This window comes from Saimiri boliviensis, chromosome 10 (genome assembly GCF_048565385.1).
Source record: "Saimiri boliviensis isolate mSaiBol1 chromosome 10, mSaiBol1.pri, whole genome shotgun sequence".
NCBI lineage: Eukaryota > Metazoa > Chordata > Mammalia > Primates > Cebidae > Saimiri > Saimiri boliviensis.
Window position 1 is genome coordinate 1,289,773 of NC_133458.1, and position 18,860 is coordinate 1,308,632.

Here is an 18,860-nt window from a genome sequence, read left to right on the forward strand (position 1 = left end):
GAAAAAATCCTGCCAAGTGGGCATAAGACTTCTGCCATCACAGGTGCCAGAAGGTGTCCATGGGCTGCCTGGCACATGCCCGCAGTGGGAGCAGCCCCGTCTTTAGTAGGAAGCAGCTTGGGGTGCCTGGGAGGGCAGCGTGGCCCAGGGTGGAGACACGTCTTTGGTGCCCCTTAGACCTGAGTTCTAATTCTGGATCTGATCATCACGACCTTTGTGATCTGGTACAAATAATTTAATATTTAGCCTCTGTAAACCCCACGGTCTATAAATTAAAGGTGGAACTCACCCTTTATTTGTGGGGTTGGAGTAGTAATTAAATGAGACAACCTGCAGGAAGCAGTCTGTATCCGACTCGTCGTCAGCAGAGGTGCTGAGGGGCTCTGAGGGACGTCTCGTCCAGGAAAAGGGGACGTGGTTGGGACAGCGTGGCCCACGTGAGGACCACAGGTCCCCCAGATACTGCTGGAATCAATTTCACATCCCTGTGACACGCCCACTCGTGGGTTAATCCGTTTGTGCCTCCATTTCCCCTTCTGTGAATTGGGGTTACCGAGGGTTCCTCGCTTATGGGCTTACGTGAGGCCCCAGTATGTTCGTGCATATAATGCATTTAGTACAGAGCTCGTTCAATGCAGATTTGTTATTATCATTATGATGAAGCGTCCATTGCTTCTAGAGGGCAGGAGTGGGATCTTGGTATCACACCGTTTATTTGTTAAAGTATCAATGCCATAGACCGACTCAGACTCTACAAAGTCTGATTCTTCAGGGAGGTGTGTGCGTGTGAACGTGTGTGCGAGGGAGTGGCAGGGGAAAGAGAATACCACGTAAGTGATTCGGATACTCAGGGCCCTCACGCTCCATGCTCACCTGGACGTCGTTCTGAATATAGACCACACACACTTCGCCTCCTCCCCCCTCCTTCCAGGCTGCCATGTCGCCCCACGGGTGACTGTGTCCCCGGCCAGCCAGGGATGGCACATGTCACATCAGCGTCCATCTTGCAAACTTCTCCTCACGGAATGTCCTCTCTGCCAGGTCCATCGTCTGAGTGCCACACTCGGGGACCTCCTGCAGGAGCATGGGTCTCACCTCTCACCTGGAGCCCTCCCCTTTGCAAAGCCCCTCCAAATGGAGCGGAAGGAATCTGAGCGCCCCGAGGCTTCCCTGTCTTCAGAAGAGGAGACTGCCGGAGTGGAGAACATCAAGAGCCTGACGTACTCCAGAGACCTGCTGGGGCCGCAGCCGCATTCGCAGCCCGGGGCCGGCGGGTTTGCGGAGCCCCAAAGCCCGACGCCCGGGCCTTCGAAGGAGGAGCAGAGCCTTCCAGCGGGTGCTCGGGAGGTGCTTGGCGACGGCCTGCAGCTGGAGGTCAAGCCTGCCGAGGAAGACGTGCGGGGCTACATCGTGACGGACAGAGAGTGAGTAGCAGCCTGGGCTCAGGTCCTGTGCTCGGAGGGAGGGCTCACGTCCGGGGGGCTGGAGGTGGGGCGCCTACTTGCTGTGAGGGAAGCTTATGCTTTTATTGTAAGTGTCTTTAACTGAATAATGGGGTGCAGGCATCCCCGGAGTCTTAGGTGCAGCCAGGAACCTGGCCGGTGGCTCCTCCTGGTGCTTCTGAGCTGGGCTCCAGAGCCTGAGGGCCGTTCTCTGAAGTTCATTGAACAAAACCAAACCAAGCAACTCCCTTCCTGGGTTCTTGGACCTGATGGGTCACCTGCAGGCAGCACCTCTCTGCAGGTCAGAATCACCTTCAGCGGGGACCAGGCAAGGTGGGCGCTCAGGGCAGGCATGGCTACAGCAAGGCCTGGGCACGGGTGGCTCTCCCAGCACGCCCCGTGCAGGAATGCGGGATGGGGTGGGACCCCAAAACTGCACCATGTCAGACTCCTGCCAGTCAGGAAGGACTCCAGGTGCTTTATCTGTGTTGCACCAAAGTGGCCCCAGTATCCCGGTGTGGGCGCCCTTCAGAGGGAAGAGAGGCTTCACAGCAGCGCTCTTTCCCACCCTCACATCGACCTGAACTTTAGAAGGCTCAGAATTCAGGCATCGCTGGCCCAGCAAGGTGCAAGTGGTCGGCCCGTTCTCAGGTCACCCTGTTAACGAATCTGACATGTTATGCTTTGCTTTGTACAAGTTTTGTGTTTTCTTCAAGTGATGGAAGCGGCGTTTCAAAGGGAAGGATGTGTCTGGATGGCTGTACATACACCCACGTGTGTGTATGTGTGTGTGTATACGTGTGTGTGTGTTGGCTAGATGTGATGTGTGTGTCTGTGCATATATATATATGAGTGTGTATGTTGGGTAGTATGTTGGGTAGGTGTGTGTATCTGTGCATATGTATATGAGTGAGTATGTTGGGTATATGAGTGTGTATGTCGGGTAGATGTGTGTATCTGTGCATGGGTATTTGAGTGTGTATGTTGGGTAGATGTGTGTGTGTGTTTGCATATATATGTGTGTATGTTGCGTAGATGTATGTCTGTGCATATTGAGTGTGCATGTTGGGTAGATGCATGTGTATTGGTGAGTATGTTGGGTAGATGAGTGTGTACATGTGTGTGTATCTGTACATATGTATTTGAGTGTGTATGTGTTGGGCAGATGTGTGTATATCTGTGCATATGTGTGTGTGTATCTGCATGTGTGTGTGAGTGTAGATGCATGTGTATGCATATGTGTGTATCTGTGCATATGTATGTGAGTATATATGTTGGGTAGATGTGTGTTTGTGCATATGTGTGTGAGTGTATGTTGGGTAGATGTGTGTGTATGCATGTGTATGTGTATCTGTGCATCTATATGTGAGTGTGTATGCTGGGTAGATGTGTGTATCTGCATATGTATGTGTGTATGTTGGGTAGATGTGTGTGTATCTGTGCATGTGTGTGTGAGTGTAGATGCATGTGTATGCATATGTGTGTATCTGTGCGTATGTATATGAGTGTGTATTTTGGGTAGATGTGTGTTTATCTGTGCATATGTGTGTGAGTGTGTATGTTGGGTAGATGTGTGTGTATGCATATGTGTGTGTATCTGTGCATCTATATATGAGTGTGTATGCTGGGTAGATGTGTGTATCTGCATATGTATGTGTGTATGTTGGGTAGATGTGTGTGTATCTGTGCATGTGTGTGTGAGTGTAGATGCATTTGTATGCATATGTGTGTATCTGTGCGTATGTATATGAGTGTGTATTTTGGGTAGATGTGTGTTTATTTGTGCATATGTGTGTGAGTGTGTATGTTGGGTAGATGTGTGTGTATGCATATGTGTGTGTATCTGTGCATCTATATATGAGTGTGTATGCTGGGTAGATGTGTGTATCTGCATATGTATGTGTGTATGTTGGGTAGATGTGTGTGTGTGCATGTGTGTGTGAGTGTAGATGCATGTGTATGCATATGTGTGTATCTGTGCATGTGTATATGAGTGTATATTTTGGGTAGATGTGTGTTTATCTGTGCATATGTGTTTGAGTGTGTATGTTGGGTAGATGTGTGTTTGTGCATATGTGTGTGAGTGTGTATGTTGGGTAGATGTGTGTGTATGCATATATGTGTGTATCTGTGCATCTATATATGAGTGTGCATGCTGGGTAGATGTGTGTATCTGCATATGTATGTGTGTATGTTGGGTAGATGTGTGTGTATCTGCATATGTATGTGTGTGTGCTAGGTAGATGTGTGTGTATCTGTACATATATATGAGTGTGCATGCTGGGTAGATGTGTGTGTATCTGTGTATGTGTGTGAGTGTGTATGCTGGGTAGATGCATGTCTATGCGTATGTGCATGTGTATCGGCGTATGTGAGTGTGTATGTTGGGTAGATGTGTATCTGTGCATGCGTGTGTGTGTGTGTGTGCTGGGTAGATGTGTGTGTATCTGTGCGTGTGTGTGTCTGTATCTGTGCATATGTATCCAGTAATTTTGCCTTTCGGTTCTGATGTGTGTCTGTTCAGGTATTTCCTCCTTGGTCAAGAAGTCCGTCTCATTTCAAGGATCATTCACAGTGGAGGTGGGAGCTGCCTTACAGCTGGAACCCATCTGTCCTGCGGACTCTGAGGTCCTCCCTGTGCTCCGCCTGGTGCTGGCTGTCACTCTGCTGGCGATGCCACGTTCATCAGGGAGAACTGGTGGCATATCATAATTGGGCAGAAATAGTTTATCTTGAGCTCAAACCACAGAGTGTATATCAAAGCCAAGTTAAAAGACAGTGTTCAGCAGTAGATGATTATCTTCGTTGTATTTTTAGGTGAGTTGTAAGCAGTGGAAATTTCAAGCTCACCGTCATACATGGACTCCATTTTCTCAAGAGTGCTTTAAATAAAAAGCCAGGATGAGTTTTCCCGTTTCCGGGCTCTTGCTTGGACGAGGCATCCCCTGTGTCTGCCTGTGGCCTTTGCTTGCATGAGGCATCCCCTGTGTCTGCCTGTGGCCTCGCTCTCCCATTTGTAGAGTCAGGAACCCCTTGTGGCTGTTTGTTTCTTTGCTCTTAAGCCCTTCAGAGGAGCACAGGCAGGTTCTAAGTAATGTGTTCTGAGGCCGCGTGTCTGCGTTCTGAGGTTGTGTGTCTGCGTTCTGAGTTTGCGTGTCTGTGTTCTGAGGTTGTGTGTCTGTGTTCTGAGGATGCGTGACTGTGTTCTGAGGCTGTTTTTCTGTTCTGAGTTTGCGTGTCTGCGTTCTGAGGTTGTTTGTCTGCGTTCTGAGTTTGCGTGTCTGCGTTCTGAGTTTGCGTGTCTGTGTTCTGAGGCTGTTTGTCTGTTCTGAGGTTGTGTGTCTGTGTTCTGAGGATGCGTGTCTGTGTTCTGAGGCTGTTTGTCTGTTCTGAGGTTGTGTGTCTGTGTTCTGAGGATGCGTGTCTGTGTTCTGAGGCTGTTTGTCTGTTCTGAGTTTGTGTGTCTGTGTTCTGAGTTTGCGTGTCTGCGTTCTGAGTTTGCGTGTCTGTGTTCTGAGGTTGTGTGTCTGCACCAGCAGAGCCGAGGGGAGGTCCCTGCCTCAGTGCCTGGTGACACAGACCCTTAACATGACTGATTCCCACGTGTGATGAAACGCCCCATGCTGTGACATCTCCCTCCCTAGGAAACACTGCTATGTGTGTGGCGTGTGTGGTGTGAGGTGTGTGTGGTGGGTAGTGATGAGTGGTGATGTGTGGTGTGGTATGTGTTGCATGTGTGTTGTGTGTAGGTGTGTTGTATGTGTGGTGTGTGTTGTATTTGTGTTGTGTGTTTGCTATGTGGTGTATGTGTGCTGTGTATTGTATGTGTGGTATGGTATGTTTTGCATGTCTGTTGTTTGTAGTGTGTGGTGTGTGTTGTCTGTGTGGTGTGCAGTATGTTGCATTGTGTGGTGTGTATTGTATGTGTGTTGTGTGTTGTGTGCATGGTGCAGAGTGTGTTATATATGTGGTGTGTGTGGCATGTAGTATATTGCATGGTGTGTGCTATGTATTTCCTGTGTGGTGTGTTGTATATGCATTGTGTGCTCTGTATGTGTGTGTGTGTGTGTGTGTGTGTGTGGTTGGCTGTGTCTCCTCCTCACCCTGTGCTGGAGCCCTGTTTTCTCCCAGAGGCCCCCATGTTGTGTTTGTGGACACTGTGTGGTTCCCTGCAGGTGTCCTGGGGACTTGAGCCACACTTGCAGTGGGACAGCCACCCGCCCCCTCCCCCAGGGTAGGAGAGCGACAGGCACCCCAGAGAACCCCGTTACCCGGTCGTTTAAGGGCTTTCCAAACGGACACCGAGGTGTTCCCCCAGAGAGCAGGAGGCCGCTGTGGTTTGCCGGGGCACTTGCAGGGCGGTCCTGCTCCTGAGCTCACCCTGGAGGGAGGGACAGAGGGGCCGCTGTCTGCTCAGCCTGGCGCTTTCTGGGGAGGGAGGCCACTCACATCTGCTCATTTCCTCTCTGCGCCTGTGACCGTCCAGTAGAAACAGGCCGGGCGTTTCTTTGCATTTGAATTTATTTTCTTGTAGTGCGTTTGCTAATGTCGTTGGGACTGGAATGTGTACCTCCAACAAGCAGTGGGTTAAAGAACAAAAATGACCACGTTTTCTTGGCTGACTTCTTTTCTTTTCCTTTGCAACTTCAGTTGGTTGGGAGATCCCTGGTGAAGACAGCACAGCTTTGTCGGCAATTTGCGCAGCTGTGCGAGGCACAGTGCACTCGGCCAGGTCCCCTCTCTTCTTGCAGAGATTGAGGTTTTTGCTGTATTATTGGACTAATCATTTGTGATTCTCTGGGGCAAGTTTTCACCAGATTTCAGCTTAAACCTTAACAGATTGGCTATTGATTTGTAAGACACAGATGCCATTCTTTACAAGTGGGGGACTTTTGTGTGTTTAATTGTCCCACAGAAAGGAGAGGAATGTGGTTTAAAACTCAGTGTCACCCCAGTGTCCACATGCTGTTTGTGCTGAGGCTCAGTTGGAGGATGGGGGGCTTGGCCTTGACGGGCTGAGGTTCAGTTGGAGGATGAGGGAATTGGCCTTGCTGGGCTGAGGTTCAGATGGAGGATGGGGGGCCTTGGCCTTGCTGGGCTGAGGCTCAGTTGGAGGATGGGGGGGCTTGGCCTTGACGGGCTGAGGCTCAGATGGAGGGTGGGGGAATTGGCCTTGCTGGGCTGAGATTCAGATGGAGGAGAGGGGGTCTTGGCCTTGCCGGGCTGAGGTTGATGGGAGGATGGGGGGGCTTGGCCTTGCCAGGCTGAGGTTCAGATGGAGGATGAGGGGGCTTGGCTTTTCCAGGCATGATTTTTTTCTCTCACATTTTCTGATGGACAAAGTAATCTTTGCCATTTACATTTTTTTTCTTTTTTTTGAGACAAAGTCTTGCTCTGTCTCCCAGGCTGGAGTGCAGTGGTGCGATCTCGGCTCTGTAACCTTGGCCTCTCAGGTTCAACCAATTCTCCTGCCTCAGCCTCCTGAGTAGCTGGGACTACAGGGGCCCGCCACCACACCCGTCTAATTTTTTATGTTTTTGGTAGAGACAGGGTTTCACCATGTTAGCCAGAACGCTCTTGATCTCCTGACCTTGTGATCCAAACTTGGCCTCCCAAAGTGCTGGGATTACAGGTGTGGGCCACTGCGCCTGGCTGCCATTTACATTTTATCCTTTTTACAAACTAGAGGGAGCATTTAAGACCGCACAAAGGGCAGGACAGCTGCCCCAGTCCTCCCGAGACAACTTTAAAATGGTTTCACATTAGGTTGCCAGGAGAAATTATAGGACGGATGCCAGGTATGGAGAGGAGGGAGCCCCTTACCTCTCAGCAAAGAGGAAGCTGCCTTCTAAATCCAGAGACCGAGCTTCGGAGATGCCTGGCTCACACAGGCACGACTCTCTTTGCCTACCTCAGACCCCTCTGGGTTGGGGTGTATTCCCATGGAACTCCCACACTGAGCCGATGGGACGGAATTTGGGGAAGTGAAGTGTGCAGTCAGGAAAACATGGAGGCTGAGGTGGGGGCTTGGGTCTGGGGTGGCGGCCACAGTGCTGCTGGAGAAGGCGGCATGGGCCCCTTGACCCACGGAAGTCCGGTATCCAGGGCCAGGTTCCCACAGCAGCCCCAAGACCCGGAAGGTGGCAAACGCCCCTGTGCTTGGGTTTCCTGGTCTCTGGAGTGGCAGCCACAGATGTGCACGTGGTCAGCAGGTGTGTCCGCCACGGCGGGTCCAGTTCTCGGCTTGATTCATCTGGCCCTTAAGGAAGAGGCGATAACAAGGTTGCCACAGTGAGACGTGGAGAATTCCGTGTCAGCACCTGTGGGTTTTGCTAGGAACGAGTGTAGGTCGCAGCAGGTCCCAGCTCACCCACCTTTCTGGGGACCTGGGTTGCAGCATCACTTTAATGATAAGCTTTTCTGTTTGAGCTTTGCTTCTGGGAATTTACCAATAGTGTAATCTCGGGCAATGAACGCCAGATGTGACCGCTGTGTGCAGCCTCAGCGTGGCGCCAGCACAGGGAGCTTCCCTGAGTTTTTACTACTCTTAATATTTCCAACCCTTGTGTACCTTTCACTAGTCTGATTTTTAGGGGTAACACTCCTGTAGTCATCCCACGTATTCATTTTCTGCCTATTTGTCCATGTGTGCACTCATTTCAGGGTGATTTGGATGCTCCACGGAAGCCCCAGTGCCATGCCGGCGCTGAGAGAACACCGTAGGAGGATGTTGCCACTTCTCTTCTGAGGCCCCCACAGCGAGTGCCTGCCCAGGTGTCAGGGCCTCCCGTATGGCTGTTTCTGTGGATAGGGCCTCCTGTGGCCGATTCTGTGGATAGGGCCTCCTATGTGGCTGATTCTGTGGATAGGGCCTCCCATGTGGCTGATTCTGTGGATAGGGCCTCCCGTGTGGCTGATTCTGTGGATAGGGCCTCCCGTGTGGCTGATTCTGTGGATAGGGCCTCCCGTGTGGCTGATTCCGTGGATAGGGCCTCCCATGTGGCTGATTCCGTGGATAGGGCCTCCCGTGTGGCTGATTCCGTGGATAGGGTGAGGACGTTGCCACTTCTCATCTGAGTCCCCCTGCAGTGAGTGCCTGCCCAGGTGTCAGGGCCTCCTGTGTGGCTGATTCTGTGGATAAGGCCTCCCGTGTGGCTGATTCCGTGGAAGGAGGACGTTGCCACTTCTCATCCCAAGCCTCCCCCCAGTGAGTGCCTGCCCAGGCATTAGGGCCTCCTGTGTGGCTGATTCCGTAAGTCCATAGGAACAGGCTTGTCCCACATAGTGATTGAACTTAGAGATGTCACAAACATGCCACTGTCCTTCAGAACTGAGTTGCTCTGGAGAGAGGAGACGCCATCTTTAGCTTTGAAATTCCTTCTCACTGCCCGTGTTCATGCCTGTTTCTCTTCCACGGCAGTACTAGCGTCCAGGTATTCAGGGCGAAAGCTGCCACATGCAGACACGGCACGTCACACATGCTAGATCTGTCCACTGATTTTCAAGATTGCGTCCAACAGCTTTCTGAGGAAGTTGAGACCTTGGAATGACAGGTGTGGCCATGTCTTTTAAAAATGAAATGGAAATGGCTGTGTGCTCATGGTAGGCAGTCCACCCTGTCTTGTCTGCTTCCCAGAGTGGAGCCACCACTGCTGCACCGTCACCTTTGCCAGGCTGAGGTAGCAAGGGTGGCCCGCACGTCCTGTCCACTTTTGTAACTGGGGACATCAGCCTGTGGAGGCAGCAGGTTCACAGACACACTCTGGGCTTGTGAACTTCCTCATTGTCTTCAAGGTGTTTTGAGAGTCTTCTTGTGGATGCTTCCGTTGGTTTCCATATTGGACCATGGCGGGGACAGGGCCGGGGGCACTCATGAGGCTTAGCGGGGCCCAGGATTCATGGCACAGTCCCTCCTGCGTCCTCATTCTGTCCCCTTGGTTTGAAACACGCTGGAAAAGGAGACCCATGGAATTTGGTAGCAAACATTGATTGGGAACTTGGCTTATTCTCTTCACTGGGCAGTAGGCTTGGAAGAAACAAACTCAGATGAGACGTGGCTCCTGCCCTCGATGAGTTTGCAGTTTATTGGGGGAGGCAGGGTTACAATATGAAACTACTAGAGACCTTTTAAAATAGGCCATGAGTGGTTCTGATCAAAGCATAGAGGGAGTTTTAGGGAAAGGCCAAAGGGATCAATTTTCTGTTGTCGTCCATCCAAGTGGTGTGGCCAGTCCCTGCCCCTCCACCTGCCCTCTTCCTAATGGCTCCAGGGGTGGGGAGGCTCAGGGAGGCTGGGGTGTAGGGGGCTGAGGCCAGGCAGTTCAGCAGTGGGAGCAGGCTCCCCCAGAGCCAGGCAGAGAGTAAAGCCCAGTCCTCGTGGGAGCACAGGAGCCAGGAGGAGGGACCTGTAGCCGCAGGGAAGAAAGCAAGGGCTTATCTGGAAGCGTCTCAGGAAAGGATCAAGGGGCTCTCTGGGAACTTGCCTGCCAGGAGGGGCTGGCTTGGAGCAGAGAGGCTGCCTGGATGAGGCTGGAGTTCCTGGCAGCCTGGCACGGTCTCAGCCGGGGGAGCTGACCTGGCTGTGGGGAGTCATTGCCCTGTCCAGCTGCAGCCTGGGCTCACCTTCACGGCCCACCCTGGCTGCCTTCCCTGTTTCCTCCCTTCTGACCCAACATCCGGCCATTCGGGCCTTTTCTGACACCGGTGCCCTTCACAAGCTGTTCAGATGGCCCTGGAGGATGTTTTGGGGCAGGGGCTGACCTGGGTTAGAGCAGACATCCAAAATGTGCAGGAAAAGAGAGGACACCTGAGACCCTCCCCTTCCAGCGGCCACTCTTTAAAGGAAAATTGCTTGTTTCTCAATCGTAAAGTTACACAGAAAGATACCTTGAAAAATCCACTTTAAAGAATGTGCCACAGGCGTTCCTGGGAGATGGAGTGAAGGGAGCTTGACCAGGGACCCAGCAGGAACCTGGCCCAGCTTCCTCTGTGAGCCACGAGGAGGCTTCTGCTAAGGCAGAAACAGGACCAGGACTGGGCCGCCGCCTTGGATGTGGAAAGCAGCCACATTTCATGGCACCTGTATACTCACCGCCTTATGTGATCTTTCCTCCAACTTTTTGTGTTGTGTTAAAATATGTATAACGTAGAATGTACCGTCTTAACCGTTTTTAAGCATAGAATTCAGTGGGTTTAAGTACATCTGTGCTGTCGCCACCGTCCATCTCCAGCGCTCTTTTATCCTGTAAAATTGAAGCTCTGTCTCCATTAAACACTACCCTACCCCAGCCCCCAGCACCCTTCACTCCACTCTCTGTCTCTGTGAATTTGAGGATTCTAGGACCCTCACGTGGTTGGACAGACAGGATTTGTCCTTTTATCCCCAGGTTATTTCAGTTAGCATCATGTTTCGGGGTTCATCCACATTGTTGCATGTGTCTGAACGTCTTCCTGTTCAGGGCTGAGTAATATTCCACTGTTGGTGCCGGCCACGCTTTGCTCCTCCATTTGTCCACCAGTAGGCCCTTGTGTTGCCTCCCATGCTTTAGTGATCGAGATAATGCAGCTGTGAATGTGGGGCACGAACATCACTTTGAGACCCTGTTTTCAATTCTTTTGGGTAAAGTAGTCTCCCCTTTATCCAAAAGGAGACATTCCAGTACCCCCAGTGGATGCTTGAAACATCAGATAGTGCAGAACTCTATAGAAACGTTTTTTTTCCTGTACATACATACCTATGATAAAGACCCATTTATAAATTAGACAGAGTATAAGAGTAACAACAATAACTAGTGATAAAATAGAACAATTACAACAATTTCTGTTGTAAATTGTAATAGAAGTTGTATAATGTGGTCTCTCACTCTTTCAAGTTTCTTCTTATACTGTACCTCAGGTACCTGAAAGCATAGAAAACAAACTGTACCTAATGGGGTGGGGCGGAGTGGGGGGGACTACTGTATATAGCAAGGTTCATAATGTAATTCTCTGTTTCATTTTCCTTTAGGAATCTCCATTCTCTTTTCCACACTCAATATACCGTGTTACATTTTCACCAGCAATGCACAGGAGTTCCACTTTATCCACATCTTTGCCAACACTTATTATTTTCTGTTTTTTTTTTCTTCTTATAGTAGCCATCCTGATAGGTATGAGGTGGTATCACACTGTAGTTTTGATTTGTGTTTTCCTAATGATTAGTGACACTGAGCATCTTTTCATGTGCTTTTGGTCACTTGTATATCTTCTTTGGAGGAATGTCTATTCATGTCCTTTGCCCATTTTTAAATGGTATTGTTGTATTCTTGTTATTGAGTTTTAAGAGTACCCTGTATACTCTAGATACAGTATGAAATTTCTTAAATAGTGATGTGTTTCACTTTCTTTTAATAGTAAAAATTGGAATTTTTACATTAAACTAAAAATGTAGCAATAATACACTTACAGTGCTGTCTCTTATATAACAAACTCTCTCAGCTTTGGTTTATCTAAGAATGTCTTAATTTACTCTTCACTTTTGAAGTGCAATTTTGTTGGATATAGGATTCTTGGTTGACAGGTTTTCTTTCTTTTTTTTTTTTTTCTTTTCTTTTTTTTCTGTAGCACTTGGAATATATTGATTCACTGCTTTCTGGCCTGAAAATTTTCTGCTGATAATATTATCAGGAATCCCTGGTGTGTGATAAACTGCTTCTTTCTTGCTGCTTTCAAATGTAAAGGGCAAATTCTCCATTTGTTCTTATCTTTGAAAAATTTAGCTAAAATGTGTCTCTTTGAGTTAATTTTACTTGGAGTTCAATGAGCTTCATGGATGTTTATATCCATGTCTTTCATCAAATTTTGGGAAGTTTTCAGCTATTGTTCTTCAAGTATTTTCTCTGTCCCTTTATCTTTCTTTTTTCTTTTTGGTAATTTTCTCTTACAATTTATATACTGGTTTTCTTGGTGGTGCCCACACATCCCTTAGGATTTTGTGAGTTTTCTTCAATCTTTTTTTCTTTTTGTTTGCTTAGACTCAATAATTTCTATTGTCCTATCTTCAAGTTCACTGGTTTTTATTTTTCTTGCTCAAATCTGCCTTTTAATCTCTCTAGTGAACTTTTTAATTTCAGTTATTATATTTTGAGCTTCAGAATTTCTTTTTTTAGGTTTTCTCTTTATTGATATTGTCATACATAGTTTTCTTGCCTTTCTTTACATCTTTTTTTAGTTCTTCAAGCATTTTTATGATAATTGCTTTAAAGTCTTTGCCTAGTATATTTGCCATCTGGTCTTTTCTTGAGACTATTATTATTGACTTACCTTTTTTCTTTGAATGGGCAGTAGTTTCCTGTTTCTTTGTATGCCTTGCAATTTTTTGTTGAAAACTAGAAATTTTAATCTAGCTCTGGAAATCAGATTGTCTCTCCATAGGTTTACTATTGGTTGTTTCTCTTTCTTTTAAAATTGCTGTAGGCTGTGTCTGTGCCGGGGATCAGCCTGAGGTGTAAACCTGTGGTCTTGTTTGAGCCTTTCCCCTGGGCACGTGTGGTGACTTTGTAGTTTTCCCTGTACATTCAGTTACTTTTGAATATTCTTGTGTTTAATTTATGGCTCCCAAAATGGGAAAAGGAGAAAAATGAAGGTGGGAAGAATGGGCGTTAGCATTTAAAATCCCCTGTAAGTCACTTTGACCAGAGGATGAGAAGCAGCAACAATGAGGAGGTGGCTGAAGGATGGCACCCTCCTTGCCTGTGCCTCAGTGATGAGAAGCGGCAGTCAGCAGTGAGACCACAGATTGCCGGTATTTGGAGGGCAAAGTCTGTGTTGCCTGTTCTGGCTCCTGCAAGTGTGTGTAGGTGGCTCCAGGAACCTGTGCACAGCTGCCTGCCACAGGGCTGGAGGGGACGTAGGTGTAGCTCCTTCTGTGATAAAAGCTGATGTTGACTGAAAGGTGTATCCAAACCTTCCCCTAGAAGTCGGATGCCTTTATTAGGCCTCAGAGTTCAAGGATTGGTTGCTTCAGACAGATCTGACTAGCACAATGTCATCAGGTGGGAGACAGATTCTTGGTGTTTCCTACTCATCATCTTCCCAAAATTCATTCCTGGTTTACTTAAGTTTTACAGAAACTTTCTAAATTGAGTGGGGTTCATTTAATAGTTTATATTTTAATAATTTTTTAAATGTTGGGTTTTTTTTAACATTCTTGACATTTTCCTGTTCATTCATTCGTGCAGTTAATGCCAAGGTATAGTCTGCTGGTGGAGTGAGTACCAGTGGTGCCCGTGTGCAGGGAGAGGTGGGTGGTGCAGCAGCCAAGCCCACCCCACGTGGGTGAGGTCTTCACTCCCCCACTCCATGCAGGCTGCGCAGAGTGGGCCTGGCTTATAGAACCCCAGTTCCCAGTCACTCACCTGTGCTAACCAGGCTCCTTCCCTCTTCCATCTGAGGGTGGCGCAGGTGGAGTGTGAGGGGTGGGCTCAGTGCAGACAGTCCTGTCATAGCCGCCTGATGCCTTGCAGGCCACACAGACTCACTGTGTCTGAGGCTGACCTCAGGGCCTTTCCTCTGTCCTGGGCCTGTCCCTGAGTCCACTCGCAGTGCATAGCAAAGTACCATGGAGAGGGCAGCTTAGAAGCAGTAGGAATTTCTTCCTCAGTTCTAGAGGTTGGAATCCAGATGCCAGCAGATTTTGGGTTATTGGTGGATACTTCCAGGTTGCAGATGGCATTTTCTCACGTGGAGGAGAAAGAGCTACAGAGCCTTTTGTAGAGGGCACTGATCCCATTAGGAGGCTCCGCCTTCTAGACCTGTCCACCCCCCATAGGCCTGTCCTCCTCACACCTTCACCTTGCGGCTAACAATTGGAACATACAGATTTTAGGGGTCACAACCAGTTCATAGCACCCTGGGTCAGAAAACAACGTCAGCCTCTGCCATCCCTTCTGCCCTGCAGAGCCCACCTTCCTCACTCACAGCTCTGGACACCTTGCCTGCTGACATCTTGCTGCCTGTGACCATGTTCATTCAGTCACTGTCACCGTGGTCCACGCTGCATGAGCTCAAGTCTCACTGAGACATTCTGGAGGCCTCCCGCTGCTTCCCTTGTGTCTCCTCTGGTCTCCAACCTGTTCTTTACCCAGGAGAGTGAACTTTCATTGTTGGTGTTGCTGTTTTGGATATGGGGTCTTGCTTTTCACCCAGGCTGGGGTGCAGCAGATATTCACAGGTGCGGTCATAGCTCACTGCAGCCTTGAGCTCCTGGGCTCCTCAGCCTTCTGAGTAGCTGGGACCAGGAGAGACAACTTTTAAATGTCTGATCAGCACGGTGCCCTTGCTTAGGCCCAGTTAATAGCTCGCCACTTTATCTGGGATGAGGAGCACTGTGCAGGTGGTCCCCTTCCCCCAGCCGTCCGTGCCCCCCAGCCCCTTCTCTCAGGTTCTGCAAGTGACTGTGCAGCCTCAGGCATCTGCTTCTCCTTCCACCCCTGTGCCCGCCTCTCTCACTCTGTGCGTTAGACTAGTGACACGATCCATCCTCTCAGCCCTGTGGTAGCTGGGGACCCTTCTGGGGTGCCCCTACCCCAGCCTGGACCAGCTTCCCGTGTAGGCCCCAGGACCCCGGCTTCTCTTTTCCCTGGGGTGTGCCGTGGGTTTTTATGCACGTTCTTTACTGTTGCTCCTGCCAGACTGGAGACTGCCTGGGGCCGCGGGCTCCTCCTCCTCCATCTCTGTCTCCATAGCTCCTGGCTCAGCCTGGTACCCCTGGTGCTCAGGAAATCTTTGTTAGATGAAGAGCAGAACATTCCCACACAGGTCTTCCACGTCCCTCCCAGCTAACGTGTAGACTGCCTGAAGCCGAGCGACCTACGTTAGCCTAGGGTTGGAGTCATGTGGCTTTGCTAGTGGTTTTATGGTGTGGGAGTTTGGCCCAGGGGTTCCCAAAGCAGGTGCCTGGACAACAGTGTCAGTACTGGTGGGAATCTGTGAGAAATGCAGATCCCCAGGCCTGACCTGTGGCCTTCTGACTGAAACTCTGAGGGTGAGGGCTGGGGCATCTGCATTCCGACAGCCTTCCTGGTGAGTCCTTGGCCCACTCAGGTCCCGGAGCCCTGGACTGGGCAGGGAAGGCGTGTGGCACCAGGGTACACCGTCATCTTTCCATTGCTGTAACCAGGGCTCCCAAACCGGACCAGTCGTCACATTTGCCTGCAAGGGATTGTTTTGGTTTTATATTTTGATTTTAAATACACTGCCCTTGGCTCCAATTCCAACTGCACTGGCTGGGCAGGACAGGCATGGGCCTGGACGCCCTCCCTGGGTGGCTCTGAGGGGTACCTAGATGTGGAGGCTACCGGCCTCCCCGGAGGTACAGGGCTTTTGCGACAGGCCCCACCCTGAGCCCACATGTGGCTCCTCCCTGAGCGGAAGGCGGCCAGTGCCCCAGCTGGTCCCAGAGGGCTGCGTGCCTCAAGGTCATGGTGAAGGATGGTGGGCTGTGTCCCTGGTGGCCACGACCACAGCTTGTAGCACTGATGGCATCGGATGGCTTTCCCATTGCTGGGTGCAAGGCCTGTGAGGCTCCACCTCAGTGTGCCTCTCTGTCCCCAGGAAGGATTCATAACCCCAATAACTAAGCTCTCTCCAGCTGATGCAGCAGCACTCAGGCTGGACCAGTCACTGTGTGTCCCCGCTCACACGTCTGAATCTGCAGGCCCTGCTGGGGTCTCCCCAGAGGCCCTGAGTGGAAGTCATGAGTAGAGAATGCCCAGGTCTCCAGTCCTGGTGCCAGCTCCGTTACCAGCGCCACACTCCTGCCGGAGGCCTCTGCCTGCTCCGGGGTGTGCAGGGCCGTGCCGCACACCCGGCACCTCCTCGTCTCGTCACTCCCATCCCTATGCTGTGGTCCTGATGTGTCTCCCAGCTTCACAGAAACCTCCCCTCCTGCCCCAGAGCCCAGGGCATCGCTTGCAGTGCTGGCCCATCTCTCCTTTCCCACCCTCCCTCCTGCCAACGCGGAATGGGCTGCCGGGCCGGTCCCCACAGCCTTGCAGAAGAGCTCCTGCAGGTCCACCACAGCCCCGGGACCCGAAGCTCCGCGCCAGCTCCCCATCCTCATCTCTCTGGACCGGTCTGGCGCCCGGCCTGGCGCCCGGCCCTTCTCCTGCCTGGAGCTCTCCCGAGCTCACTGCCTGCCTCTGGGGCAGCCCTTTCCTTTCTCTTTGCCAGTTCCTCCCATCACCCCGACCCTAGATGCTGGGGGGAACCAGGGCTCCGTCTTAGACGCTCCAGCGCAGAGGCTGAAGTCCAGGACCCAGAAGTGGGCAGGGCCGGCGCCCTGAGGCTGGGGAGGGTCTCTCCCCGCCTCGCCCCGCTGCCGCTGGCCTGAGACGACCTCAGCTTCCTCCCGTGTCTTTGCACCGTCCTGCGCTCTGTGTTTGTCTCTGAGTCCAGACCCTCCTTTTTACATGGACACCAGGGACCTTGGCTTAGGGTTCACCCTAACGACCCAACTTAACTGAATCTGTGAATGCCCTGTTTCCAAATAGATTCACGTTATTGGGTTTTAGGATTTCAACATGTGTTTTTAGGTGATGTAATTTAACCCATCACAGCAGGATCAATTTCTGTTCACTAACGTCTCTTCACTGCCTTCCCCTGGAATGTGAACCCCTTGAGGGCAGGGCTGGATCTGCTGTCCGTTGCTGCTTTTGGAAGCAGGGCCTGGCGCCCTGCAGGTGTTCTGCATGGTCACTGGATGAGGAATGCAGGTGCCTCGTCCACTGGGGGAAAGCCTTAGCCCTACAGCTCGGCTTTTACGTAACAGTGTAATTTAATACTCCACTAAAGTGGCACTAACAGGATTTCACAGGCAGCCCGTGACTTTCAACATGAATGCTGGCCATTGAGACTGGGCATGGGAGCTGCACACTGCCCTGGCAATGGCTCGCAGCTCTTGACGGAACAGGCCCCAGCCGGGTGGCCTTGAGGGGAGCCTGCGGCCACAGTGTCTTCCGGGAATGCCCCTGCCCCCTTCCCTGAGCTGCTGCCAAGGGGCCGGCTGCCTGGTTTCCACGTGCTGCCTCCACGGGGTGGTTAAATCACCTCTTACTGGGGCCTGGTTCACGTCAGAGATGAGCCCATTAAAGACAGGTGCTTTCTGGGTGCGCACGCCCATCCACAGCCGGAGGCCCACGCCCTCCCCGCCCGCCAGTCCACAGCCGGAGGCCCACGCCCTCCCCGCCCGCCCATCCACAGCCGGAGGCCCACGCCCTCCGCGCCCCCCATCCCTGCCTTCTCCATTCTCCCCATTAGTGGACTTTTACTGAAGGCTGAGAGGAGCAATGTCCGCATGGGGGGCCACGCAGGCTGCCCACAGCCCCGTCCGCGCTGCACCGTTTGTCTGACGGCTGGAAACTCGGCTGACCCCTCGTGCCTGAGGGGCAGCTGACCCCAGGCTGGGAGAGCAAGGTGTGTGCGGGAACCAGGAAGCAGGGCTGTGGGGCCATGGCACTTTAGTGCTCCAGCCTGATGGCTCTGTGGACATTGGAATGGACATTTCCCTGTGGTGACTGCTCCCCCACTGTCCTCCGCAGCCCCCTGCGCCCCGAGGAAGGAAGGCGGCTGGTGGAGGACGTCGCCCGCCTCCTGCAGGTGCCCAGCAGCACCTTCGCTGACGTGGAGTAAGTATGGGCTCCTGGGCTCCTGGGCTCCTGGGGCTCAGTCGCAGGGACTGCATGGGAGGGAAGGAGCTGCCAGCCCGAGGCTCTTGTTAATTACACTAGGGAACCTGTTTCGAGAGGTGAAAGGGTGATTTCAGCAGCTTTGCTAAGTTATTTAGAGACAGGGGAAACCTGTGTTTAAGGGGAAGAATGAGACTCTCCTGAAGGGCGGCGTCAGTGCAGCCAAGCCTCTCACTGGTAGTGCAGGAACCACCCAAGCTCTAGAACCTTCTGCACATACCCTGTGCCAATGTGTGGGAGCCTCTGGATGACCCTCCCTAGAGAATGCTGTGGCAGCATTCCTGAGAACACGGGGGTGACATCATTTACTCACTGACCCCTTCACACGGGGTGACGTCATTCACTTACTGACCCCTTCACACAGGGGCGACGTCATTCACTCACCCATTCACACGGGGGCAATGTCATTCACTCACTGTCCCCTTCACACGGGATGACGTCATTCACTCACTGTCCCATTCACACGGGGGCAACGTCATTCACTCACTGACCCCCTTCACACAGGGTGATGTCATTCACTCACTATCCCTGTCACATGGGGTGATGTCATTCACTCACTGTCCCCTTCACACGGGGGTGACGTCATTCACTCACTGTCCCCTTCACACGGGGTGACGTCATTCACTCACTGTCCCCTTCACATGGGTGTGACGTCATTCACTCACTGTCCCCTTCACACGGGGTGTCGTCATTC

The 18,860-nt window shown here is 51.4% G+C and overlaps 1 protein-coding gene across 4 annotated transcripts in view; it reads left to right on the plus strand.

Annotated features, from left to right (window-relative positions):
- Window positions 1-18,860, plus strand: part of PTPRN2 (protein tyrosine phosphatase receptor type N2) — a 972,293-nt gene that overhangs the window by 421,846 nt on the left and 531,587 nt on the right. For 3 of the 4 annotated variants that reach the window (XM_039472901.2, XM_074378841.1, XM_039472902.2), the window contains 2 exons: window positions 1,042-1,424; window positions 18,020-18,106. In XM_039472901.2, the coding sequence (XP_039328835.1) occupies window positions 1,042-1,424; window positions 18,020-18,106 (470 nt within the window). The remainder of the gene's footprint in view (window positions 1-1,041; window positions 1,425-18,019; window positions 18,107-18,860) is intronic. The other variant, XM_039472903.2, reaches the window with a different exon arrangement.